This window comes from Arachis ipaensis, chromosome B9, assembly GCF_059453495.1.
Source record: "Arachis ipaensis isolate K30076 ecotype BB chromosome B9, ASM5945349v1, whole genome shotgun sequence".
Lineage (NCBI taxonomy): Eukaryota > Viridiplantae > Streptophyta > Magnoliopsida > Fabales > Fabaceae > Arachis > Arachis ipaensis.
In genome coordinates, this window is record NC_142444.1 from 128506971 (window position 1) to 128534862 (window position 27892).

Genomic DNA, 27892 nt, shown 5'->3' on the forward strand with positions numbered 1-27892 from the left:
TGGTTAAAGATAGAATTTCTCACCAGAGTCTGGTCCTAGAGGAATATTATTTTCAGCAGTTTTGATAATGTAATCAAATTTTCTTTTGTTGTCCTCAGGGACATATAACTCATCTTGAGGGATATTGGGTATTTCCCAATTGTCTATGGCTTGATTGATATCTTCGAAGCAAACTTCTTCTTCGAAGATGTTATGTTTGGGAGAAAGTTCCTCAATCCGAGTTACTTTCTCAGTAAGAGGATTGGAAGATGAATGGGATAAAGAAGAAAATGATGAAGATCCTCCAATGGAGAGATGTCTAAAAAGAGAACGGAAGAGTTTAGACATATTTTTCAAAAATCTGATATCATTGCCCTCCTTTGGTTCAGAAAGAACATATATATTATCACTAAACTATCACTCAAATTTTGAATATGGGAATTATAACTCTTTTTTTTTGCAATCTTTAAATCCATAGCCACCAGGAGTTCTTACGTTCGGATCTTATCACTTTCAAGAACATCGTCAAATTAGTCTTACTGCCCAACAACAAGGGTCTTACTGCTACAGTTCCTTTAAGTGTTAAGATTACATCTATAACCCACACGAGACAATACAAATTTTATCTTGAAAATTATATTTCCTTTCAGAGATGAGAAATCCTTATTATTTACTTATGCAAACAAATAGATAAGTAGTTAAGCGGATGAACTGAAATGGGAGCTCCCATTTCAGAAGTCAAATCAAATCAAATATTACACACCTAGGGCGGCTCCACCTCTAAGGGTAGCTCTTTCCTCTAGTGTGCTCATACGGTATAACAGATCTAACGTGTGGCCTACACGTTAGGCTAGCAATGCCCCTGCTAGCTGAGGTCTGAGCCAGATGCATCTAGGTTAACGTCATAACCGGCGTTAACTACGGTTTTCTAGTCAGAGTCTCCCAAACCAATCCATATAAAAATCTCTAATGCTTATAACATACTACTAAATTCCATATCAAATCAAATATATATAAGATTGCATACTAAACTTTAATTAAAATTCAATAAAGTCAAATAAAAAAACATGTATGCTTTACAAAATATATAAATATCGTCTCGTGTGTATTTTTATAAAATTATAAGTTTCACAAATCAATATTTATTTCAAAAATTCAAAAATCACACTAATCAAACATTCTTAAACTACAAAAATAATGATTCAACATAAATATTGATAATAATATATTTAAAAACAATTATAGACATAATATCCACTCACAACTTGATTCCAAAGAACCAGAAGCAACTCTGAGCGCGTTAACGAGCTACCAAATGATGTCCAATAACTCTACAACCTATGATGTACGGACACTGAGACGGACACGGGACACGACACGACACGGGACACGCCGACACGCGAATTTTAAAATCTTACATGACACGGGGACACGCATATATATAAAATATAAAGTATTTTTTAGATAAATTGTAATGATATTTTGATATTTTATTGATATTAAAATATAAATTAAAATTTTTAATTATTTTAATGTCTTATTTTAATTATATCAAGTATTTAAAATATTTTTTGTTTTAATAAATAATAATATATACTATATCTAAATTTATTTTAAGAATATATGTTAAGAATAAGACTGGACACGTGGACACGTGATGGTATTTAGGTGTGTCCAAACGTGTCCGGAAAAGAATTTTTTATTTTTTATTAAGACACGGTTGGACACAGCAGACACGCGTGTCGGACGAGTGTCGGTGAGTGTCGTGTCCGGAATGTGTCCGACACGCGGACACGATAACTCAGTGAAGTGTCCGTGCTTCATAGTCTACAACTCTAAAAATATGACAATAATGATATTTGTGAGCTACTAATATTGTCAATTAACATAACCTTACTCACTTTCACAAAAGCCCCAAATTTTCTAACCTAATAACCCTAATTTTGGATTTTGTTATACCCACAAGTATAGGAATGCTAAAAATTTGAGATATAGCTAATTATTGAGTCAAAGTGTTACCTTGAATCCTCAATAATAACCGGAACTCAAAAGTTGAATACTTCCCTCACTAATTAAGTTTAAACTCCATGATTTAGGGTTGTGATAAATAAAATTTGAATGAATAAAATAGAGAAGAGAAGGAGAAGGAAGTAAAATGAAAGACGTGGGTTTAATGATAGTGTGTGATTGCAAGAAGAAGAGATGAGAAGATGGAAGAGATGAATAAGAAAGAAGGGAAGAGGAAGAGAGGGTTTTAGGTTTTGTTGCTGGAAAGAAATAAAAAAGTGAAAGAAGGAAGGCGGAAGAGGGGGTCTTCGACGGATGGGGGAGAGGGAAAGAAAATTTAAGTGGGGGCATGCGCCCCCCACGTGCATTCCTTCCTTTTTTTTGGTCATTACATTCTCTCCCCCTTAAGAAATTCAGTCCCTGAATTTTAAACTTATATGATAATTACCTTTAGTTTCAAACAAATACGGATACTTGTCACGCATGACATCCTCAATCTCACAAGTTACTTCTTCTTTGGAATGGTTTTTCCAAACAACTTTCACAGATGCTATCTCTTTAGAGCGTAGTTTCTTTACTTGCCGATCAATTATAGCCTCTGGTTCCTCTTCAAAAGATAAATCCTTCTTTATCTCTATGGCTTGTGGTGCGAGCACATGAGATGGGTCAGGAAGGTATTTGTGCAACATTGATACGTGAAAGACTGGATGAATCTTAGACAATTCAGGCGGCAATGCCATGCAGTAAGCGATTGTACCTATTCTATCCAGTATTTCAAATGGACTAATGTGGCGAGGATTAAGCTTGCCTCTTTCTCCAAACCTTATCACTCCCTTCATAGACGACACTGACGTGGCAGAAATTGGCGAGTTAAGAAATTATTGTAAGAGATACGTTGCAAGTACAGCTCTTAACTAACCAAAAATCTGCTTATCAATTTAGAAGGGTTGTCACAAATTAAAATTAAAATACTGGGAGTATGAATCTCAGGTCGTCTCCCAACGAGTTGCAGAAAGATGTGTTGTTTTATTAATCAGATGTTTTCTAAAAAAATGGTTGAGTTGATAAACAGGAAATTAAATCAGAGAATTTATGTAATTTAAATAAAAACCTTGACCGGGAGTAGATTAGTTGGAAGCCCTATCCTTGATGGAGTTCTCCCAAGATAAAGTGATAATTAAAGGTTGCATGCTCAGTTATCCTTTACTAGATAAAGGAAAGTTAAGCAAGTTGGAAGTCAGTTTCTATTCACCAGTTCTAATCCTCTCCCTTGGGAAGGACTAGTGTCAGTGTTTAGAAGGCGACCCAACACGAAACCCAACTATAATTTTACTCTTGAGCATCCAACTCAAGGTCCTCCTTTCAATCAACTCCCAATCAAGTTATGGAACTACTCGCTCATTATGATTGTAAAGTCCACGAAATAAGAAAAGGAAATATTGAAAGACATGATAAATAATAATCAAAAGGATCAATTAAAAATTAAAAATAGTCTTGTATTAATAAATTTTAAAAATAATCCAATAATAATTCTGAGTAAATGAAAGATATGGAAGAGTAAGTGACAAGTAAGGAAACAAACTAGAATGACGAAGTCTTGATGGAAGTAATAACTCTTCTCAATATCCCAGTCCAAAAAGCAATAAAATCAAAATCCTAAGAACTATGAATGTGTAGAGAGAAAACCTAGAGGAGGAGTAAAGTTAGATCTAAAACTAAAATTATGCAGAATGAATGTTGTTCTCTAGTCTTTGCATGTTCCCTGGCTCTAATATGCTTTTCTGGGTCAAAAACTGGGTCAAAACAGAGCCCAAAATCGCCCCCAGCAAATTCTGCAGATTCTACAGATCGCGCATGTCACGCGATCGCGTCATCCAGCGTTTTGCCTTGCCACGCGTGCGTGTCGTCTACGCCTTCGCGTCACTTGTGCAGTTTCCAATCCATGCGTTCGCGTCAGGCACGCGAGTGCGTCACTGCAATTTCCTCTATTTTGCGCGGTCGCGTGAGCCATGCGTCCGCGTCACTTCTTGCTGGTAATCTCCTCAATTTCTTGTGTTCCTTCCATTTTTGCAAGCTTCCTTTCCAATCTCCAAGTCATTCATGCCCTATAAAGCCTGAAACACTTGACACACAGATCACGACATCGAATGGAATAAAGGAGAATTAAAGTATATAATTAAAAGTCTCTAGGAAGCAAGTTTTCAACCATGAAGTAATTTCGGAAAGGAATTGTAATTACATGCTAATTTAATGAATAAGTGGGTAGAGATTTGATAAAACCACACAATTAAGCACAATATAAACCATAAAATAATGGTTTATCAACCTCCCCACACTTAGACTCATGCTTAACTGAAGGAGGTAAAATAAATGAGTAGGAACATGTAAAACTCATGCAATGCAATGCAACCTATACATGTGAATGCAACTATATGATTCTTGTCCACTTGGTCAAAATAAATAAGCTCTTCAAGATAATCGCAAATCAAATTCCACTAATTCAATTCTTCATATAGTAACAACGGAAAAAAAATGCAAGAAGGTAGCTCATGAAAGCAGGGAACATAGAATTTAAGCATTGAACCCTCACTGAAGATGTATGTATGCTCTAGTCTCTCTAGTGTATAGGGTAATCACTCTATCCTTCTCTAATCATGCTTTCTAATTTTTGTTCTTCACCTAACCAATCAACAACATTTAATATACCAATGCAAATATCATGAGGTCTTTTCAAGGTTGTAATGGGGCCAAGGTAAGGGTAAGGGTACATATATGACTAAGTAAGCTTATAAATTGAATCTTTAATTAACCCAAGCTTTCACCTAACACATATATATATTCTTTATAACTTAAATTCCACACCTAGCTACCCAAAATTTTCTTTTTCACATTCCTTACTCATGTATCAACTTTTATTTTAATTTTATCATATATGCATTGATCCTTAAAATTTAACTTAGCATTGGGGTAATTTTGTTCCCTTATTTAATTATTGAATATTTTTGGAATAAATTTTTTTTATAATAAAAAATAAACATAGTTTATCAGTGCACATAGATTTTTAATTTTTTTATAGTTTCACATGAGTAGGCACCCAAATTCCCATTATATTATCATGACACATTCCCTTATTATCTTTTGTTCCCACAATTTTCCCATACTTAATTAACACACAATTCTATCTTAAGCTAACTAAAGATTCAATTGGGATATATAATTGTTTTTCCGCTTAAGGCTAGTGATGTGGTAAAATAAAGAACAAATGGGATTTAAAGGCTCAAAGTGGCTAACAAAGGTAACTTAAAGGGTAGGCTTATTTGGGATAAGTGAGCTAAACAAATAATGGCCTCAATCATATGCAAGCATATAAATATATTAAACATTGGACATATAGGATGAAACAAAATATAGATTACAATCATAGAGAAGTAAACACACAAGAATAAAATAATTATGGTTAAATAATGTAACCATGTATTTAGGCTCAAAGTCTCACAGGTTGTGTGTTCTTTAGCTCAGAAACCATGTTCCAAATATAACTTCAAGCAAATTTAACATAAAAGTTTTGATTAAAATTAGTGAAATTTTGTTCTAAAAATAGGGTCTTAGAAGAAACTTATTATCTTTTCAATCAAGTAGAACATGCATGCAACTAACCTATTACTATGCAATTTATCCTATTCTACAAAAGAAAAACCAACTAAATGTCCTATTTTATTGGTGTTAGGAAAGAGAAATTACCTCCGGAAGTTAGGTACTGACCGACCTCCCCACACTTAAGGCTTTGCACCGTCCTCGGTGCAATCTGTCAGGAATAAAGGTGGGCTGGTAGCAGTATCTCCATAGTCGGGACTGTCATGGCTCCCTGTGCTGGTAAAGGAAGTGGAGTCCGGGGTGTCTGAGTCTCTGTATTTTTCCTTAAGTAGCTCCTTGAGGTATGTGAAGCGGCGCTTGTTACGGTGCTCTCTTAGCTTTGCTTTCTGATCCTGCCGACCCAACCTCTCAAGTATCAGATAGAGAAGTTGGTTTGTTGTAGGTGCTTGTGGTGTTAAAGGAGGAATATCTTCAGCTGGTTCAATAGGCTGGCTTGTAGTGGCTGCTGGAGGTCTGATATATTTCCCATTAGGGACATACTGATCATCCCGTGGGAGCATGACTTTGGTGTCCCCAGCTCTGTAGGAGACTCCGGCTGCTGAGACAAGATCCGAGACCAGGGCGGGAAAAGGTAAGTTGCCCGCAATTTGTACGTGTCCCATGACATTCCGGATGTGTCTTGGGAGGTTCAGAGGCTGGTCTGTAAGGATGCACCATAGCAGAACGGCCATGTCTACAGTGAAGGAGGACTCGTGAGTGCTTGGACAGACGTAATGGGACATAATCTGTGCCCATACGCGAGCCTCCAAGGTAAGTGCGGAAGCCGATATTCCCTTAGGACGGGAACGATGGTATCCGTAGATCCATCTTCTGCCAGGTAGTGCGATAACTCTGAGAACAGTGTCCCAGTCGAATTGGTACATCTGGCGCTTGAGTGAGGCTTCTTGAAATGGGTCCAGTCCTTCTGGAGTAGGGGGAAGAGCTAAAGCTCGCTGAATGGCCTCTTCTGTAATGGGGACTTGCTTCTGACAGACATAGACAGACTGCAGGGTTGGCAGGTGAAAATTAGAGTAGAACTCGACTACCCAAGAAAGATTAACCTGCTGTGGCTGTCTCTGTAGGAAACCCCAATGTCTTCGTTCAATTTGTGGCTCAACAAATTCAGCAATACGGGTCGGGAGGATAAGAAGGTATTCGTTGTTGTAACTCCTTGCTGCTAGGATAGGGAACATCTGCTCACAGTAGCGATTGGTAAATCACGCAGTGTCCTTTGCTGGAAAGGCTTTCTCCTTTTCATCCACCTTTATAATCCTCTTAATTCTTTTTGTTGAGGGCTTAACTGTAGTTGAAGATGGCTCTGTCACTAATGCTTCTTTTGTTCCTCTTCTTGTTGGTGGTTTGGGAGTAGCTTTCTCCTTGCCTTTCTTGGTGGCCATCCTAAAAGAAAGAAAAGAGAAAGTATGTTAAAATGTCAAGGGATAGAGCAAGGAAGAGAACGGGAAAGGTGGTAATTAATGCACATTAAAAGATGAATGAGGTTAACACATGGTCATGACTACATGTGAAAAATCATCAACGGAAAAGAGCAAGTGCATATAATGACAATTAAATGCAAGGTGTTTATTGGCATGCAGGCAAAGACATGAGTAGCATAGATCAAGCATTCAATGTCCATGTTAGATTACCAATCCGTTCAAATTAATAACCTGTATGTAATAACAATTATATTAAATTAATAATACATAAAAAGGGTTTTGTGAAAAGCAAGCATTTAGAGTAGTAGAATAAAAGAAATCTAAAAATAGTGCACAATGCCATACGGGCGTTTTCACAAACACATAGCATGCATGGTAAATAAGCTATTGAAAGTATTAAATTGAACATGCAAGCAACCGTTTTAAAAAGTAATATATATTTGTCAAACAATTCCTGAATAATTCACAAGCAAATCATAGGAAAGAATAGTGACCCTAATAAATTTCCAACACCAATTAAAAGAAAAAAAAAAGAAAAAGAAAACATGGATAATGCAAGTAAAAAGAAAAAGAGAAAGATAACATAAAAAGAAGAAGAATAAAAAAGTAAGGAGGGAAGAAAAAAAGAAAAAACCTTGATAATGGTGGTGAGAGAGAAAAAGTAGAAGGTGAGAAAGAAGGAAGAAGGAAGATAGAAGAAAGAAAGAAAGAAGAAGGGAAAAGAAAAAGTAGGATTTGGGGAAGAGAAAGATAAGATATTTTGGCAGATTAGGGTAAGCTGTGCGGCACAAGCGACGCGGACGCGCGGGGTACGCGTTCACGCAAATTGCGCTTATATGAATTGACGCGGTCGCGTCGGTCATGCGGACGTGATGAGCGGATAATTTATACGCTTTTTGGCACTGTTTTTAGTATGTTTCTAGTAGGATCTAGTTACTTTTAGGGATGTTTTCATTAGTTTTTATGTTAAATTCACATTTCTGGACTTTACTATGAGTTTGTGTGTTTTCTGTGATTTCAGATATTTTCTGGCTGAAATTGAGGGACTTGAGCAAAAATCAGATTCAGAGGTTGAAGAAGGACTGCTGATGCTGTTGGATTCTGACCTCCCTGCACTCAAAGTGGATTTTCTGGAGCTACAGAACTCTAAATGGCGCGCTTCCAATTGCGTTGGAAAGTAGACTTCCAGGGCTTTCCAGAAATGTATAATAATCCATATTTTGGCCAATAATAGATGACGTAAACTGGCGTTCAACGCTAGCTTTCTACCCAAATCTGGCGTCCAGCGCCAGAAAAGGAGCCAAAACCAGAGTTGAACGCCCAAACTGGCACAAAAGCTGGCGTTCAACTCCAAGAAAGACTTCTACACGTGCAACACTCAGGCTCAGCCCAAACACACACCAAGTGGGCCCCGGAAGTGGATTTATGCATCAATTACTTTCTCATGTAAACCCTAGTAGCTAGTTTATTATAAATAGGACCTTTCACTATTGTATTAGACGTCTTTTTGACCATCTTGGAACGCATAGTTCTTAGACCATGGGGGCTGGCCATCTCGGCTATGCCTGGACCTTTCACTTATGTATTTTCATACGGTAGAGTTTCTGCACTCCATAGATTAAGGTGTGGAGCTCTGCTGTTCCTCAAAGATTAATGCAAATTACTACTGTTTTCTATTCAATTCATCTTATTTCGCTTCTAAGATATCCATTCGTACCCAAGAACATGATGAAGGTGATGATTATGTGACGCTCATTATCTTTATCCCTTATGAACGCGTGCCTGACAAACACTTCCGTTCTACGTGCAACAAGCTAGAATGAATATCTCTTAGATCTCTTAATCGGAATCTTTGTGGCGTAAGCTAGAATGATGGCGGCATTCAAGAGAATCCGGAAAGTCTAAACCTTGTCTGTGGTATTTCGAGTAGGATTCAATGATTGAATGACTGTGACGAGCTTCAAACTCGCGATTGTTGGGCGTTAGTGACAGACGCAAAAGGAGGGTGAATCCTATTCCAACATGATCGAGAACCGACAGATGATTAGCCGTGCTGTGACAGAGCATGTGAGCATATTTTTCACTGAGAGGAGGGGATGTAGCCACTGACAACGGTGATGCCCTTGCATAAAGCCACCCATGGAAAGGAGTAAGACTGATTGGATGAAGATAGCAGGAAAGCAGAGGTTCAGAGGAACGAAAGCATCTCCATTCGCTTATCTGAAATTCCTACCAATGATTTACATAAGTACCTCTATCCCTATTCTATTATTTAGTATTCAAAAACACCATTATCAATTTATAACTACCTAACTGAGATTTGCAAGGTGACCATAGCTTGCTTCATACCAACAATCTCCGTGGGATTCGACCCTTACTCACGTAAGGTATTACTTGGACGACCCAGTGCACTTGCTGGTTAGTTGTATCGAAGTTGTGAACCATGGTATTGGCACCAAGTTTTTGGCGCCGTTGCCGGGGACTTAATTGTTCCTGTTTGGCGCCAAGAATCGTCTGAGATCCAAATCCCGGCAACAACACCAAGTTTTTGGCGCCGTTGTGGGGATTGTTCGAGTTTGGACAACTGACGGTTCATCTTGTTGCTCAGATTAGGTAACTTTCTTTTCGTTTTCTTTTCAAAAATTTTTCAAAAATATTTCAAAATTTTCTCATCTGTTTTCGGAAAAAATAATATAAAAAATGTTTTCAAAAATTTTATTCAAAATTTTTAAGAATGAATTCTAGTGTTTCATGAAGCATGTGAAGCCTGGCTGGCTATAAAGCCATGTCTAAATTTATTTGGACTGAGGCTTCCACCTGTCAAAGAAGAAAACTTATATGCCTGATTTGAATCCTGCTGAAGCTTGGCTGGCCATTGGCCATGTCTAGTGTTTTGGACTGAAGCTTTCATTGAAAGCTTGGCTAGCTAGTGAGCCATGTCTAATTCCTGGACTGAAGCTTTAGACTAACATGGCAAGATTCCTGGAATTCATATTAAAAATTTTAGAATCCTTATTTTTCTTTTTCAATTAATTTTTCGAAAAATCCAAAAAAATTAGAAAATCATAAAAATAAAAAATATCTTGTGTTTCTTGTTTGAGTCAATGGTCATGTCATAAGTTTGGTATCATTTGCATGTGCATCTTGCATTTTTCGAAAATTTCATGCATTCATAGTGTTCTTCATGATCTTCAAGTTGTTCTTGGTAAGTCTTCTTGTTTGATCTTGATGATTTTTTGTTTTGTGTCTTTTCATGTTTATCATATGCATTCTTGAATTCTTAGTGTCTAAGCATTAAAGAATTCTAAGTTTGGTGTCTTGCATGTTTTCTTTGCATTAAAAATTTTTCAAAATTGTGTCTATGATGTTCATCTTGACATTCATAGTGTTCTTGGTGTTCATCTTGACATTCATAGCATTCTTGCATGCATCACATGTTTTGATCTAAAAATTTCATGCATTGCATCATTTTAGTGTTTTTCTCTTGCATCATAAAAATTCAAAAATAAAAAAATATCTTTCCCTTTTTCTCTCATCAAATTCGAAAATTTGGATTGACTTTTTCAAAAATTTTTAAAATCAAATTGTTTCTCATGAGTCAAATCAAATTTTCAATTTGAAAATCTTATCTTTTTCAAAATCTTTTTCAAAAATCAAATCTTTTTTCAAAATTCTTAGTTATTTTCGAAAATTCTAAAAATATTTTTCAAAAATCTTTTTCTTATTTTTATATCAAATTTTCGAAAATAACAATAACAATTAATGTTTTGATTAAAAAATTTGAAGTTTGTTACTTGCTTGTTAAGAAAGATTCAAACTTTAAGTTCTAGAATCATATCTTGTAATTTCTTGTGAATCAAGTCATTAATTGTGATTTTAAAAATCAAATCTTTTTCAAAAACTAATTTCAATCATATCTTTTCAAAAATATCTTCTTATCTTATCTTTTTCAAAAATATCTTTTCAAAATATCTTTTCTAACTTCCTAACTTCTTATCTTTTCAAAATTTGTTTCAACTAACTAACTAACTTTTTGTTTGTTTCTTAACTTTTTCAAAACTATCTAATCAACTCTCTCTCTCTAATTTTCGAAAATATCTTCCCTCTTTTTCAAAAATTTCTTTTTTATTAACTAATTATTTTTATTTTTTATTGTAAAATTTTTCGAAAAAAAAAAATACTAACATTTTTCAAAAACTATTTTCAAAAATCACTAACTCTTTTTCAAAAATTATTTTCGAAAATTCCCTCTCCCAGCTTATTCTATTTATTTATTCATTTACTAACATCTCATCTCACATCTCTGCCATCCTCACAGTTGTGTTTCTTTCTTTACATCACATTCTTTGTCTCCCTCTTTTCTTCCACTCACAAAGGGATCCCTATACTGTGGTATAAAGGATCCATATTATTAGTATTATTTTTTGTGTGCCCTCTTCTTTGTCATATGAGCAGGAGCAAGGATAAGAACATTCTTGTGGAAGCAGATCCAGAACCTGAAAGGACTCTGAAAAGGAAACTAAGAGAAGCTAAAATACAACAATCCAGAGATAACCTTTCAGAAATTTTCGAACAAGAAGAGGAGATGGCAGCCGAAAATAATAATAATGTAAGGAAGATGCTTGGTGACTTTACTGCACCTAATTCCAATTTACATGGAAGAAGCATCTCTATTCCTGCCATTGGAGCAAACAATTTTGAGCTGAAACCTCAATTAGTTTCTCTGATGCAGCAGAACTGCAAGTTTCATGGACTTCCATCTGAAGATCCTTTTCAGTTCTTAACTGAATTCTTGCAGATATGTGATACTGTTAAGACTAATGGAGTAGATCCTGAAGTCTACAGGCTCATGCTTTTCCCCTTTGCTGTAAGAGACAGAGCTAGATTATGGTTGGATTCTCAACCCAAAGACAGCCTGAACTCTTGGGATAAGCTGGTCACGGCTTTCTTAGCCAAGTACTTTCCTCCTCAAAAGCTGAGCAAGCTTAGAGCTGATGTTCAAACCTTCAGACAGAAAGAAGGTGAATCCCTCTATGAAGCTTGGGAAAGATACAAACAGTTGACCAAAAAGTGTCTTTCTGACATGCTTTCAGAATGGACCATCCTGGATATATTCTATGATGGTTTATCTGAGCTATCAAAGATGTCACTGGACACTTCTGTAGGTGGATCCATTCACCTAAAGAAAACTTCTGCAGAAGCTCAAGAACTCATTGACATGGTTGCTAATAACCAGTTCATGTACACTTCTGAAAGGAATCCTGTGTATAATGGGACGCCTATGAAGAAGGAAGTTCTTGAAATTGATACTCTGAATGCCATATTGGCTCAGAATAAAATATTGACTCAGCAAGTCAATATGATCTCTCAGAGTCTGAATAGAATGCAAGCTGCATCCAACAGTACTCAAGAGGCTTCTTATGAAGAAGAAGCTTATGATCCTGAGAACCCTGCAATAGCAGAGGTGAATTACTTAGGTGAACCTTATGGAAACACCTATAACTCATCATGGAGAAATCATCCAAATTTCTCATGGAAGGATCAAAAGCCTCAACAAGGCTTTAATAATGGTGGAAGAAACAGGTTTAGCAATAGCAAGCCTTTTCCATCATCCACTCAGCAACAGACAGAGAACTCTGAACAAAATACTTCTAATTTAGCAAATCTAGTCTCTGATCTATCTAAGGCCACTGTAAGTTTCATGAATGAAACAAGGTCTTCCATTAGAAATCTGGAAGCACAAGTGGGCCAGCTGAGTAAAAGGATCACTGAAATCCCTCCTAGTACTCTCCCAAGAAATACAGAAGAGAATCCAAAAGGAGAGTGCAAGGCCATTGACATAAGCACCATGGCCGAACCTGTGAGGAGAGGAGAGGACGTGAATCCCAAGGAGGAAGACCTCCTGGGATGTCCAGTGATCAATAAGGAGCTTCCCTCTGAGGAACAAAAGGACTCTGAGGCTCATCTAGAGACCATAGAGATTCCATTGAACCTCCTTATGCCCTTCATGAGCTCTGATGAGTATTCCTCTTCTGAAGAGAATGAGGATGTTACTGAAGAGCAAACTGCCAAGTTTCTTGGTGCAATCATGAAGCTGAATGCCAAATTATTTGGCATTGACACTTGGGAAGTTGAACCTCCCTTGTTCATCAATGAACTAAGTGATCTGGATCAACTGACATTGCCTCAGAAGAGACAGGATCCTAGAAAGTTCATAATACCCTGTACCATAGGCACCATGATCTTTAAGGCTCTGTGTAACCTTGGTTTAGGAATAAACCTCATGCCCCTCTCTGTAATAGAGAAACTGGGAATCTATGGGGTGCAAGCTGCTAAAATCTCATTAGAGATGGCAGATAGTTCAAGAAAACAGGCTTATGGACAAGTAGAGGACGTGTTAGTAAAGGTTGAGGGCCTTTACATCCCTGCTGATTTCATAGTCCTGGATACTGGAAAGGAAGAGGATGAATCCATCATCCTAGGAAGACCTTTCCTGGCCACAGCAAGAGCTGTGATTGATGTTGACAGAGGTGAAATAGTCCTTCAATGGAATGAGGACTCCCTTGTGTTTAAAACTCAAGGATCTCCCTCTGCAACCATGGAGAGGAAGCAGAAAAAGCTTCTCTCAAAGCAGAGTCAACCAGAGCCTCCACAGTCAAACTCTAAGTTTGGTGTTGGGAGGCCACAACCAAACTCTAAGTTTGGTGTTGAACTCCCATATCCAAACTCTAAGTTTGGTGTTGGAGAGTCTCAACAAAGCTCTGCACATCTGTGAGGCTCCATGAGAGCCCACTGTCAAGCTATTGACATTAAAGAAGCGCTTGTTGGGAGGCAACCCAATTTTTATTTATCTAACTATATTTTTCTTAGTTATATGTCTTTATAGGTTCATGATCATGTGGAGTCACAAAATAAATATAAAAATTGAAAACGGAATAAAAAACAGCAGAAGAAAAATCACACCCTGGAGGAGCATCTTTCTGGTGTTCAGCGCCAGAACAGAGCATGGTGCTGGCGCTGAACGCCCAAAATGGGCAGCTTCTGGGCGCTGAACGCCAAGACAGGCATGGTTCTGGCGTTCAACGCCAGAAATGGCACACAAATGGGCGTTGAACGCCCAAAATGGCCACCAACCTGGCGCTGAACGCCCAGAGTTATGTGCAAAGGCATTTTTACATGCCTAATGGGTGCAGGGATGTAAATCCTTGAACACCTCAGGATCCCCACCTACCTCCACTCACTTCTTCTCACCACTCTCTTTCACACAACCCCATAAACACTCTTCCCCAAAAACTCTTCACCAATCACCTCAAACTCTCTTCCCCATCACCTCTTCACCACTCACATCCATCCACTCTTCCCCATAAACCTACCTCATAAAATCCATCTACCTTCAAAAATTCAAAACCAATTTCCCACCCAAACCCACCCATATGGCCGAAACCTTCCCCCCTTCCTTCCCTATATAAAGCCCTCCATTCTTCATCAAATTCACACTACACACCCCTCTACACTCCTCTTGGCCGAAACCACATCTCCTTCTCCCTCTCCATATTTCTTCTTCTTCTTCTTCTATTCTTTTGTTTATTGCTCGAGGGCGAGCAATATTCTAAGTTTGGTGTGGTAAAAGCATAAGCTTTTTGTTTTTCCATTACCATTGATGGCACCTAAGACCGGAGAATCCTCTAGAAAGGGGAAGGGGAAGACAAAAGCTTCCACCTCCGAGTCATGGGAGATGGAAAGGTTCATCTCCAAAGCCCATCAAGACCACTTCTATGATGTTGTGGCCAAGAAGAAGGTGATCCCCGAGGTCCCTTTCAAACTCAAAAGAAATGAGTATCCGGAGATCCGACATGAAATTCAAAGAAGAGGTTGGGAAGTTCTAACAAATCCCATCCAACAAGTCGGCATCCTAATGGTTCAAGAGTTCTATGCCAATGCATGGATCACCAAGAACCATGATCAAAGTAAGAACCCGGATCCAAAGAACTATATTACAATGGTTCGGGGGAAATACTTGGATTTTAGTCCGGAAAATGTGAGGTTGGCGTTCAACTTGCCAAACATGGAAGAGAACGCACGCCCCTACACAAGGAGAGTCAACTTTGATCAAAGGTTGGACCAAGTCCTTATGGACATATGTGTAGAAGGAGCTCAATGGAAGATTGACTCCAAAGGCAAGCCGGTTCAACTAAGAAGATTGGACCTCAACCCTGTAGCTAGAGGATGGTTGGAGTTCATTCAATGCTCAATCATTCCCACTAGCAACCGGTCAGAAGTTACTATAGACCGGGCCATCATGATCCATAGCATCATGATTGGAGAAGAGGTGGAAGTTCATGAGATTATACCTCAAGAACTCTACAAGGTGGCTGACAAGTCCTCCACCATGGCAAGGTTAGCCTTTCCTCACCTCATTTGCCACCTCTGCAATTCGGCTAGGATTGACATAGAGGGAGATATCCTCATTAAAGAGGACAAGCCCATCACTAAGAAGAAGATGGAGCAAGCAAGAGAGCCCATTCATGGAGCTCAAGAGGCGTGTGAAGATCATCACCATGAGATCCCAGAGATGCCTCAAATGCACTTTCCTCCACAAAACTATTGGGAGCAAATCAACACCTCCCTAGGAGAATTGAGTTCCAATATGGGACAACTAAGGGTGAAACATCAAGAGCACTCCATCATGCTTCATGAAATCAGAGAAGATCTAAAAGCAATGAAGGAGGAGCAACAAAGACAAGGAAGAGACATAGAAGAGCTCAAGGACATCATTGGTTTCTCAAGAAGGAAACGCCACCATCACTAAGGTGGATTCATTCCTTGTTTTTATTTCTTCTGTTTTTTGTTTTCTATGTTATGTGATTATCTGTGTTTGTGTTTTCATTACATGATCATTAGTAGTTAGTAACTATGTCTTAAAGTTATGAATGTCCTATGAATCCATCACCTCTCTTAAATGAAAAATGTTTTAATTCAAAAGAACAAGAAGTACATGAGTTTCAAATTTATCCTTGAACTTAGCTTAATTATATTGATGTGGTAACAATGCTTCTTGTTTTCTGAATGTATGCTTGAACAGTGCATATGTCTTTTGAAGTTGTTGTTTAAGAATGCTACATATGTTGGCTCTTGAAAGAATGATGACAAGGAGACATGTTATTTGATAATCTAAAAAATCATAAAAATGATTCTTGAAGCAAGAAAAAGCAGCAAAGAACAAAGCTTGCAGAAAAAAAAAACAAAAAAATAGGCGAAAAAAATAGAAAGAAAAAGAAAAAGCAAGCAGAAAAAGCCAAGGCTCTTAAAACTAAGAGGCAAGAGCAAAAAGCCAATAACCCTTAAAACCAAAAGGCAAGGGCAAATAAAAAGGATCCCAAGGCTTTGAGCATCAGTGGATAGGAGGGCCTAAAGGAATAAAATCCTAGCCTAAGCGGCTAAACCAAGCTGTCCCTAACCATGTGCTTGTGGCGTGTAGGTGTCAAGTGAAAACTTGAGACTGAGCGGTTAAAGTCAAGGTCCAAAGCAAAAAAAAGAGTGTGCTTAAGAACCCTGGACACCTCTAATTGGGGACTTTAGCAAAGCTGAGTCACAATCTGAAAAGGTTCACCCAATTATGTGTCTGTGGCATTTATGTATCCGGTGGTAATACTGGAAAACAAAGTGCTTAGGGCCACGGCCAAGACTCATAAAGAAGCTGTGTTCAAGAATCATCATACTGAACTACGAGAATCAATAACACTATCTGAACTCTGAGTTCCTATAGATGCCAATCATTCTGAACCTCAATGGATAAAGTGAGATGCCAAAACTATTCAAGAGGCAAAAAGCTATAAGTCCTGCTCATTTGATTGGAGCTATGTTTCATTGATAGTTTAGAATTTATAGTATATTCTCTTCTTTTTATCCTATTTGATTTTCAGTTGCTTGGGGACAAGCAACAATTTAAGTTTGGTGTTGTGATGAGCGGATAATTTATACGCTTTTTGGCACTGTTTTTAGTATGTTTCTAGTAGGATCTAGTTACTTTTAGGGATGTTTTCATTAGTTTTTATGTTAAATTCACATTTCTGGACTTTACTATGAGTTTGTGTGTTTTTCTGTGATTTCAGATATTTTCTGGCTGAAATTGAGGGACTTGAGCAAAAATCAGATTCAGAGGTTGAAGAAGGACTGCTGATGCTGTTGGATTCTGACCTCCCTGCACTCAAAGTGGATTTTCTGAAGCTACAGAACTCGAAATGGCGCGCTTCCAATTGCGTTGGAAAGTAGACTTCCAGGGCTTTCCAGAAATGTATAATAGTCCATACTTTGGCCAAGAATAAACGACGTAAACTGGCGTTCAACACCAGCTTTCTACCCAAATATGGCGTCCAGCGCCAGAAAAGGAGCCAAAACCAGAGTTGAACGCCCAAACTGGCACAAAAGCTGGCGTTCAACTCCAAGAAAGACCTCTACACGTGCAACACTCAGGCTCAGCCCAAACACACACCAAGTGGGCCCCGGAAGTGGATTTATGCATCAATTACTTACTCATGTAAACCCTAGTAGCTAGTTTATTATAAATAGGACCTTTCACTATTGTATTAGACATCTTTTTGACCATCTTGGAACGCATAGTTCTTAGACCATGGGGTCTGGCCATCTCGGCCATGCCTGGACCTTTCACTTATGTATTTTCATACGGTAGAGTTTCTGCACTCCATAGATTAAGGTGTGGAGCTCTGCTGTTCCTTAAAGATTAATGCAAAGTACTACTGTTTTCTATTCAATTCATCTTATTTCGCTTCTAAGATATCCATTCGTACCCAAGAACATGATGAAGGTGATGATTATGTGACGCTCATCATCTTTATCCCTTATGAACGCGTGCCTGATAAACACTTCCGTTCTACGTGCAACAAGCTAGAATGAATATCTCTTAGATCTCTTAATCGGAATCTTCGTGGCGTAAGCTAGAATGATGGCGGCATTCAAGAGAATCCAGAAAGTCTAAACCTTGTCTGTGGTATTCCGAGTAGGATTCAATGATTGAATGACTGTGACGAGCTTCAAACTCGCGATTGTTGGGCGTTAGTGACAGACGCAAAAGGAGGGTAATCCTATTCCAACATGATCGAGAACCGACAGATGATTAGCCGTGCTGTGACAGAGCATGTGAGCATATTTTTCACTGAGAGGAGGGGATGTAGCCACTGACAACGGTGATGCCCTTGCATAAAGCCACCCATGGAAAGGAGTAAGACTGATTGGATGAAGATAACAGGAAAGCAGAGGTTCAGAGGAACGAAAGCATCTCCATTCGCTTATCTGAAATTCCTACCAATGATTTACATAAGTACCTCTATCCCTATTCTATTATTTAGTATTCGAAAACACCATTATCAATTTATAACTGCCTAACTGAGATTTGCAAGGTGACCATAGCTTGCTTCATACCAACAATCTTCGTGGGATTCGACCCTTACTCACGTAAGGTATTACTTGGACGACCCAGTGCACTTGCTGGTTAGTTGTATCGAAGTTGTGAACCATGGTATTGGCACCATGTTCTTGGCGCCATTGCCAGGGAAAGAAAGAGCCATGAATTTTACATAATTAAAGTGTAATCACGATTACGGGTACCAAGTTGCTCACGTTGCCAGGGATTGTTCGAGCCTGGACATCACAATTTCGTGCACCAGGACGCGTGACTCATTTCGTGCTACTGGCGCGAGGGCAGCCTCGCGCTTGCACAACTCTCTGTTCAAAACTCATTATTGCCAAATTCCAGGGTGACGCGTTCGCGTGGTGGACGCGATCGCGTGGGTGGCCAATATCGGAATACGACGCGGACGCGTGGGGCACGCGTTCGCATAGGAAGGCTTGTGTGCCTGGCACCAGTCCAGCCTCACTCCAGCACAATTTTCGGCCATGCACCCTTTCTTACGTCGATTTTCAGGTCACGCGTCCGCGTGGGTGACGTGGACGCGTCAGCGATGTGGTCACGTGGGGTGATTTGTGCCAAAGGCATGCCTCCAGCCACACTCTCGCGTGACTTTCTGTTTGATTTCTTTTTCTTCCTTACTCACATGCGACGCAGACGCGTCAGCAACGCTGTCGCGTTGCGGGACACCTTTTTTTTATGCAAATGTGCAAATGAAGATGCAAACTAAATGTGCTAATAATAAGAAAAGTTATTGAAAAATAAAACTAAGAAGAAATAAAGGAACGATCATACGATGGTGGGTTGTCTCCCACCCAGCACTTTGCTTTAACGTCCTTAAGTTGGATGCTCCACTAGCTTAGTCTTCTGCTGTGGGTGGATCCTCCAAGAGGAAGATTTCTAGCTCCCTGGTTTTCGTCGCCTTCGCACCATGATATAGCTTTAGGCGATGTCCATTAACTTTGATGAATTCAGAGCTTGAAGGATGACTCAGGTGGAAAACTCCGTATGGCTCAGCCTTCTCTACTCTATATGGACCTTCCCATCTTGATCTCAACTTACCTGGCATGAGTCTCAGTCTAGAGTTATAAAGGAGGACAAAGTCCCCAGGTTGGAACTCTCTCCTCTTGATGTGCTTATCATGCACAGCCTTCATCTTTTCCTTGTACAGTCTTGAGTTCTCATAAGCTTCTAGGCGAAGGCTCTCTAATTCTTGCAGCTGCAACTTCCTCTTAGTTCTGGCCTTCTCAAATTCCATATTGCACCCCTTTACTGCCCAAAAGGCTTTGTGCTCTACCTCTACTGGGAGGTGACAGGCCTTTCCATAAACTAAGCGGAAGGGACTCATCCTAATGGGTGTCTTGTATGCAGTTCTGTATGCCCAGAGTGCATCTTGTAGCCTGGTGCTCCAGTCTCTTCTATTAGATTTGACTATCTTCTGCAATATACTCTTTATCTCTCTGTTGGACACCTCAGCTTGCCCATTAGTCTGGGGATGGTAGGCTGTTGCCACTTTATGAACTATCCCATACTTTTTTAGTAATCCTGTTAGTCTCCTGTTACAGAAATGGGTGCCTTGATCGCTCACGATTGCTCGTGGTGATCCAAAGCAACAAATAATATGGTTTCTAACAAAGGAAACAACAGTGTTAGCATCATCAGTGTGGGTAGGAATTGCTTCCACCCATTTAGAAACGTAATCTACAACTAACAATATATAAAAATAACCATTAGAATTTGGAAATAGACCCATGAAGTCAATGCCCTAAACATAAAAAATTTCACAGAAAAGCATAGTCTGTTGAGGCATCTCATCCTTCTTGGATATATTACCAAACCTTTGACATGGGGAACAAGATTTACAAAATTCAGCAGCGTCTTTAAAAAGGGCAGGCCACCAAAATCCACAGTCTAAAATTTTTCTAGCTGTTCTTTGAGGGCCAAAATGTCCTCCACTCTCAGATGAGTGACAGGCCTCTAAAATGGACTGGAATTCTGATTGAGGCACACACCGCCTAATTACCTGGTCAGCGCCACATCTCCATAAATATGGGTCATCCCATATATAATATTTGGACTCATTTTTCAGCTTGTCTCTTTGATGCTTAGTAAAGTTTGGAGAAAAGGTGCGGCTAACTAGATAATTAGCTACAGGTGCATACCAAGGGATTACTTCAGATACTGCTTGTAAGTCATCAAACGGGAAATTATCATTTATAGGAGTAGCGGTATCCTTAATGTGCTCAAGGCGACTCAAGTGGTCTGCCACTAGATTCTGGTTACCACTCCTATCCTTAATTTCTAAATCAAATTCTTGTAGTAGCAGTATCCAACGTATAAGCCTTGGTTTGGACTCCTTTTTAGCTAATAAATACTTTAGAGCTGCATGGTCTGAGTACACTACTACTTTAGTACCAAGTAAATAGGCTTAAAATTTATCCAGAGCAAAAACAATAGCAAGAAGTTCTTTCTCAATAGTAGTGTAATTAGACTGAGCTGTGTCTAAAGTCTTAGGCGCATAAGCAATTACAAAAGGATCCTTACCTTCACGCTGAGCCAGTGCTGCTCCTACTGCATGGTTGGAAGCATCGCACATGATTTCAAATGGCTGGCTCCAGTCAGGTCCTCTCACAATTGGAGCTTGAGTCAGGGCAGTCTTCAACTTATCAAACGCTTGTTTGCAATCCCCACTGAACTCGAACTCAATATCTTTCTGCAGTAGTCTGGATAAGGAAAGTGCTACCTTACTAAAGTCCTTAATGAATCTCCGGTAAAAACCTGCATGGCCAAGGAATGAACGGACTTCCCTCACAGAGGAGGGGTAAGGCAAACTAGAAATAACATCTACCTTTGCTGGATCTACAGAAATGCCAGTATTAGACACAACATGTCTTAGTACAATCCCTTGTTTAACCATAAAGTGACATTTTTCAAAATTCAATACAAGGTTTGTACGGACACATCTATCTAATACTCTAGATAAACTATCCAAGCAAAGGCTAAAAGGAATCACCATAAACGCTAAAATCATCCATAAAAACCTCCATACAATTCTCAATAAGGTCAGAGAAAAGACTCATCATGGACCTTTGGAAAGTAGCTGGTGCATTGCACAAGCCAAAGGGCATTCTCTTATAAGCATAAGTTCCAAAAGGACATGTAAAAGTAGTCTTTTCCTGATCTTCAGGAGCTATATGGATTTGAAAATAGCATGTATAACCATCTAAAAAACAATAATGAGATTTACTTGACAGGTGTTCAAGCATCTGATCAATGAATGGCAAGGGGTAATGATCCTTGCGAGTGGCTTGGTTAAGATGCCTATAGTCAATGCAAACTCTCCATGAATTCTGCACTCTAGTTGTCAGAAGCTCTCCATGCTCATTTCTTACTATTGTAATTCTAGACTTCTTGGGCACCACTTGTATTGGACTGACTCATTCGCTATCTGAGATGGGGTAAATGATATCTGCTTCAAGTAGCCTAGTCACTTCTTTCTTGACAACTTCTAAGATGGTGGGATTCAGTCTTCTCTAAGGTTGATGGACAGGCTTTTCTCCCTCTTCTAGGAATATTCTGTGCTCACAAACTTGAGGGCTGATGCCTACTATGTCCTCTAGGCTCCATCCAATTGCTTTCTTGTGTTTCCTCAGCACATTGAGTAGCTATTCTTCTTGTTGGGAAGTAAGTTTCCTTGCAATGATAACTGGAAACTTCTGCTTGTCCTCAAGGTAAGCATACTTGAGGTGTGGAGGGAGGGGCTTTAATTCCAATTTCTGCTCATTGTCAGGCTCTGGATTATCTGGGGCTGGTGATAATGGCAAAGTGCCCTCATTGTCCTCTGAAAATGTCCCCACACTTGGACCTTGTCCTGTGTATTTCTCTTCTAATTCCTCCTGGTGAACTTCAGCCACGGTTTCATCTATGATGTCACACTGGGAGATAGAAAGGTCATCGGAGGGTGCTTCATAGCTCCATTTAAACTGAATTTCACTATTCTGCCATCTATTTCAAAAGAATAAGTTTCGGAAAATGCGTCCAGCTTGAATTTTGAAGTCTTCAGGAATGGTCTTCCAAGCAGGATTGATGATGGCCTTCCTGAGTCATTAGGGGGCATTTCCAGAATGTAGAAGTCAATGGGAAATGTGAGTCCCTTAATGCTCATTAATACATCTTCAGCAACTCCAATCACTGTAATAATGCTTTTATCTGCTAACACAAAACGAGCTGCCGACCTTTTTAAGGGAGGGAGCCTCAGAGTATCATATATGGACAAAGGCATTATACTAACACATGCTCCTAGATCACACATGCAGTCAGAAAATATCACACCACCAATAGTACAATTAACCATACATGGACCTGGATCACTACACTTTTCAGGTATACCTCCCATTAAAGCAGATATAGAACTACCTAAAGGAATAGTTTCTAATTCATTAATTTTGTCTTTATGTATACATAAATCTTTTAGAAACTTTGCGTATTTAGGTACCTGCTGAATAACATCAAAAAGGGGAACAGTTACCTCAATCTTTTTGAATATTTCTACCATTTTGGGATCAAGTTCCATCTGCTTCCTGGGCTTCCTTGTAATTTGTGGAAATGGAATAGGGAGGGCGTTTTTTGCAGCGTCTGCATCCTTTGGTGCTACTTTCTGTGGTTGAGCTTCTACTTCTTCACCCATGTCTTGTATCTCCTCTTCCTCTTCAGCATCCTCTACTTCTACCACCTCTTCAGCTGAGGCGTGTTCTGATGGGATTGGCTCCTCCTGATTCCTCTCTTGCAGTGTGGTTCCAAACCTTAGGGTGATGGCATTGATGCCACCCTTTGGATTGGGTAAGAGTTGAGAAGGAATTCCACTAGAGCTTGCATGTTGAGTAATTGAAGTATTGGGTGATGCCAGCTGAGAGATGAGAGCTTGTATAGCGGATGCTAGGTCGTTAACTGAATTTTCCACGTTCTTTTGTCCTTGCGCAATGGATTGAAGCGCCTCTTCGCTTGGAGAGGAGTTAGATTGAGTGATCTGCGGAACTTGTTGTTGGTTGTGCTGTGGTCCTTGGGACTGCCTCAGGTGAGATACTCTGTAAGGCTGGTTCTGGTTCTGCTACCTGTTGTTGTTATTATTCCACCTCTGATATCTTTGATTGTCTCTGCCTCTTCTGTTATTGTTGTCCCTCCAATTCTGGTTAGAATTATCTCTCCAACCTTGGTTAGAATTGTCCTGCCATCCATGGTTGTAACTGCCACCTTGATTGTACCCTTGGCTGGGGCGGTCATAGAAGTTATGAGTGGCTGCCACAATGTTGTCTTTCTGCTAGAGCTGCAAACATTCATTAGTATAATAGCTGTAATCAGCACAGATCCTACACACTCTCTGTGGGACTAGCTGTTGGCTTTGCTGCGCTTGTTGTTGACTCAACTGCATTTGCTTCAGTAAGTTGGTCATTTCACATATACTCTAAGTCAGAGCAGTAGTTTTCTTGCTAGAAGATACCTCCGCAACAGCTTTTGACCGGCCTTGTTTCTGCCTGTGATTCCTAGTAGATTCAGCCAAGTCGCTGATCAATTGTCACGCCTCCTCAGTGGTCTTGTACTTTTTCATAGACCTATTGCTAGCACTTTCCAATGTGGTCTTATCTTGGGGCCTCAAGCCCTGTGTGACGTAGCCGAGCAACACTATCTTGTCAATTATATGGTGCGGACATGCTTCCAGAAGGTTGTTGAAGCACTCCCAGTATTCGTAGAGAGTCTCGGATTCGTCCTGAACAATCATGGTAATGTCTTTCCTCAGTTTGTCAGTAACTTCAGCCGGAAAGAATTTTTCCAAAAATTCTCTTCTAAGCGTATCCCAGTCAGAAACAGTTGCTGCGGGTTGAGTGTAGTACCACTCTCGTGCCTTTCCTTCAAGAGAGAATGGGAAAACTTTTAACAAAATAGAAGTTTCATCCGCACCATCGCGCCTGACAGTAGAACAGGCTGCTTGGAAATCCCTCAGGTGCTTGATAGGCTCTTGAGCAGGTAAGCCATGAAACTTAGGCATCAAGTTGAGTAATGCAGTCTTTATTTCAAAATCTGTAGCCACTGCTGGGTGATGCGCTTGAAACGGTTGCATTGTGAAATCAGGGGCTCCAGCCTCCTGGATAGTAACTCTCCTAGGTGTTGCCATGTCACCTGCGCGTGAATCAACCGAATCAGTAGAATGGGGGCTTGTTTCTTCCTCAAGTGATGTTTCAGATCCGCCCTCAGAGAGGACTAACCGACGCGGAGCTTGCCTTATACGTGAAATAGTTCTTTCAATCTCAGGATCAAATACTGGCAAGCTTGGATTAGGAAGTGAATGCGTCATTTAATGAAAGAAATATGCAGCTCATAGTAGAAAAATAAAATAAAATGCAAATAAATAAATTCCAATCAATAACTTAGCACTCTATTGCAACTCCCCGGCAACGGCGCCAAAAATTGACGTGGCGGAAATTGGCGATTTAAGAAATTATTGTAAGAGATACGTTGCAAGTACAGCTCTTAACCAACCAAAAATCCGCTTATCAATTTAGATGGGTTATCACAAAATTAAAATTAAAATACTGGGAGTATGAATCCCAGGTCGTCTCCCAACGAGTTGCAGAAAGATGTGCTGTTTTATTAATCAGATGTTTTCTAAAAAAAATGGTTGAGTTGATAAACAGGAAATTAAATCAGAGAATTTATGTAATTTAAATAAAAACCTTGACCGGGAGTAGATTAGTTGGAAGCCCTATCCTTGATGGAGTTCTCCCAAGATAAAAGTGATAATTAAAGGTTGTCTGCCCAGTTATCCTTTACCAGATAAAGGAAAGTTAAGCAAGTTGGAAGTCAGTTTCTATTCACAAGTTCTAATCCTCTCCCTTGGGAAGGACTAGTGTCAGTGATTAGAGGGCGATCCAACGCGAAACCCAATTATAATTTTACTCTTGAGCATCTAACTCAAGGTCCTCCTTTCAATCAACTCCCAATCAAGTTATGGAACTACTCGCTCATTATGATTGTAAAGTCCACGAAATAAGAAAAGGAAATATTGAAAGACATGATAAATAATAATAAAAAAGTTCAATTAAAATTAAAAATAGTCTTGTATTAATAAATTCTAAAAATAATCCAATAATAATTCTGAGTAAATGAAGGATATGGAAGAGTAAGTGACAAGTAAGGAAACAAACTAGAATGACGAAGTCTTGACGGAGGTAATAACTCTTCTCAATATCCCAGTCCAAAAAGCAATAAAATCAATATCCTAAGAACTAAGAATGTGTAGAGATAAAACCTAGAGGAGGAGTAAAGTTAGATCTAAAACTAAAACTATGCGGAATGAATGTTGTTCTCTGGTCCCTGCATGTTCCCTGGCTCTAATATGCTTTTCTGGGCCAAAAACTGGGTCAAAATAGAGCCCAAAATCGCCCCCAGCGAATTCTGCAGATTCTGCAGATCGCGCATGTCACGCGATCGCTTCATCCAGGCGTTCGCGTCATCCAGCGTTTTGCCTTGCCATGCATGCGTGTCGTCCACGCCTTCGCATCACTTGTGCAGTTTCCAATCCATGCGTTCGCATCAGGCACGCGAGCGCGTCACTGTAATTTCCTCTATTTCGCGCGGTCGCATGAGCCATGTGTTCGCCTCACTTCTCGCTGGTCATCTCCTCAATTTCTTGTGTTCCTTCCATTTTTGCAAGCTTCCTTTCCAATCTCCAAGTCATTCATGCCCTATAAATCCTAAAACACTTGACACACAGATCACGGCATCGAATGGAATAAAGGAGAATTAAAATACATAATTAAAAGTCTCTAGGAAGCAAGTTTTCAACCATGAAGTAATTTCGGGAAGGAATTGTAATTACATGCTAATTTAATGAATAAGTGGGTAGAGATTTGATAGAACCACACAATTAAGCACAATATAAACCATAAAATAATGGTTTATTAGACACTCTAAGAAATACTTGATCACCCACTGAAAACTCTAAGTTACGCCTTCTGTTATCAACATAAGCCTTCTGCCTACTCTGAGTTGCAAACAAACGTTCTCTTATTAAACGAACCTTCTCAACTGCATCTTGTACCAAATTTGGCCCCAAAATCTTAACCTTACCAACTTCAAACCACCCAATAGGTGACCTGCATCTTCTCCCATAAAGAACCTCAAATGGTGCCATTTGAATGCTGGCATGATAACTATTATTATAAGAGAACTCGATCAAAGGTAGATAGATATCCCAATTTCCACCAAAATCTAGAACACAACACCTTAACATGTCTTCCAATGTCTTTCTTCATGCCTTCCCACCAAAAAAATTGTTTCAAATCTTGATACATCTTATTGGAGCTTGGATGAACTGTGTACTTAGAATTGTGAGCCTCCTCCAAAATAGCTTTCTTCAAGTCGGGGTTATCTGGCACACATAAGTGTTGACCATAATGCAAAACATCTTGATCAAGAGAAAAGTCTGACTTCCTCCCATTGCGAATATCTTCCATAAGCTTTCTTAGTTTTGGATCATCACTTTGTGCAACCTTGATCTGTTCTATCAGGGAAGATTGGGCTCGAACATGTGTTAAGAAAACTCCTGATTCTCCAAGGTCAAATTGAATTCCACCGGCCTCCAATTGATGGACTTCTTCAATAATTGATCTCCTTCCAAGAGTGATATAGGCCAAGCTACCCATAGATTTTCTACTGAGGGCATCTACTACAACATTTGCCTTTCCAGGATGATACAAAATGGTACAATCGTAATCTTTTAGCAACTCCATCCATCTCCGTTGCCTCAAATTTAAATCCTTCTGTTGAAATATATACTTTAAACTCTTGTGATCTGTATAGATCTCACAGGTCTCACCATAAAGATAGTGTCTCCAAATCTTCAAAGCAAAATTGACTGCTGATATTTCCAGGTCATGAGTTGGATAATTCTGCTCATGTTTCTTGAGTTGTCGCGAGGCATAGGCAATAACGCGGCCATGCTGCATCAATACACAACCCAACCCTATCCGAGATGCATCACAAAAGACTGAGAATCCCCCAGACCCAGAAGGTAAAACAAGAACAGGTGCTGAGGTTAGACAAGCTTTAAGCGTCTGGAAACTTTCCTCACAAGCTTCTGACCATTGAAACTTTATATTCTTCTAAGTTAACTTGGTTAATGGTGCAAAAATTCTTGAGAAGTCCTTGATAAATCGCCGATAATAGCCGGCCAACCCTAGAAAGCTATGAATTTCCGTCACTGTAGTAGGCCTTTGCCACTTCTGAACGGCTTCAACCTTCTTTGGATCCACCATGATTCCATCTTTTGATACCATATGCCCCAAAAATGTCACTTGATCAAGCCAAAACTCACATTTAGAAAACTTAGCATAAAGCTTGTGATCCTTTAAGGTTT

The 27892-nt window shown here is 39.3% G+C and overlaps 1 protein-coding gene and 1 non-coding gene across 2 annotated transcripts; both read right to left on the reverse strand.

Moving 5' to 3' along the window:
• Nucleotides 1-3: 3 nt before the first annotated feature.
• On the reverse strand, nucleotides 4-27482 carry LOC148546284 (uncharacterized). Its single transcript, XM_088499173.1, has 6 exons — nucleotides 26827-27482; nucleotides 26442-26687; nucleotides 17292-17304; nucleotides 2435-2819; nucleotides 491-573; nucleotides 4-393 (listed from the first exon to the last, which is right to left on the reverse strand). The coding sequence occupies exons 1-6, from the start codon at nucleotides 27480-27482 to the stop codon at nucleotides 4-6; spliced, it is 1773 nt and encodes a 590-aa protein (XP_088355299.1).
• LOC148546285 (small nucleolar RNA R71) lies at nucleotides 12037-12144 on the reverse strand. Its single transcript, XR_015901713.1, has one exon. It is a non-coding gene; the product is annotated as a small nucleolar RNA R71 (small nucleolar RNA).
• Nucleotides 27483-27892: the final 410 nt, after the last annotated feature.

Coding starts and splice junctions, on each gene's coding strand:
- LOC148546284 (XM_088499173.1), bottom strand. CDS start 27,482: ATGCAGCATGGCCGCGTTATTGCCTATGCCTCGCGACAACTCAAGAAA. Junction 26,688..26,826: donor CATCCAAGCTCCAATAAGAT/GTATCAAGATTT, acceptor TTATAATAATAG/TTATCATGCCAGCATTCAAA. Junction 574..2,434: donor GTATTTGTTTGAAACTAAAG/GTAATTATCATA, acceptor TGTGGGTTATAG/ATGTAATCTTAACACTTAAA.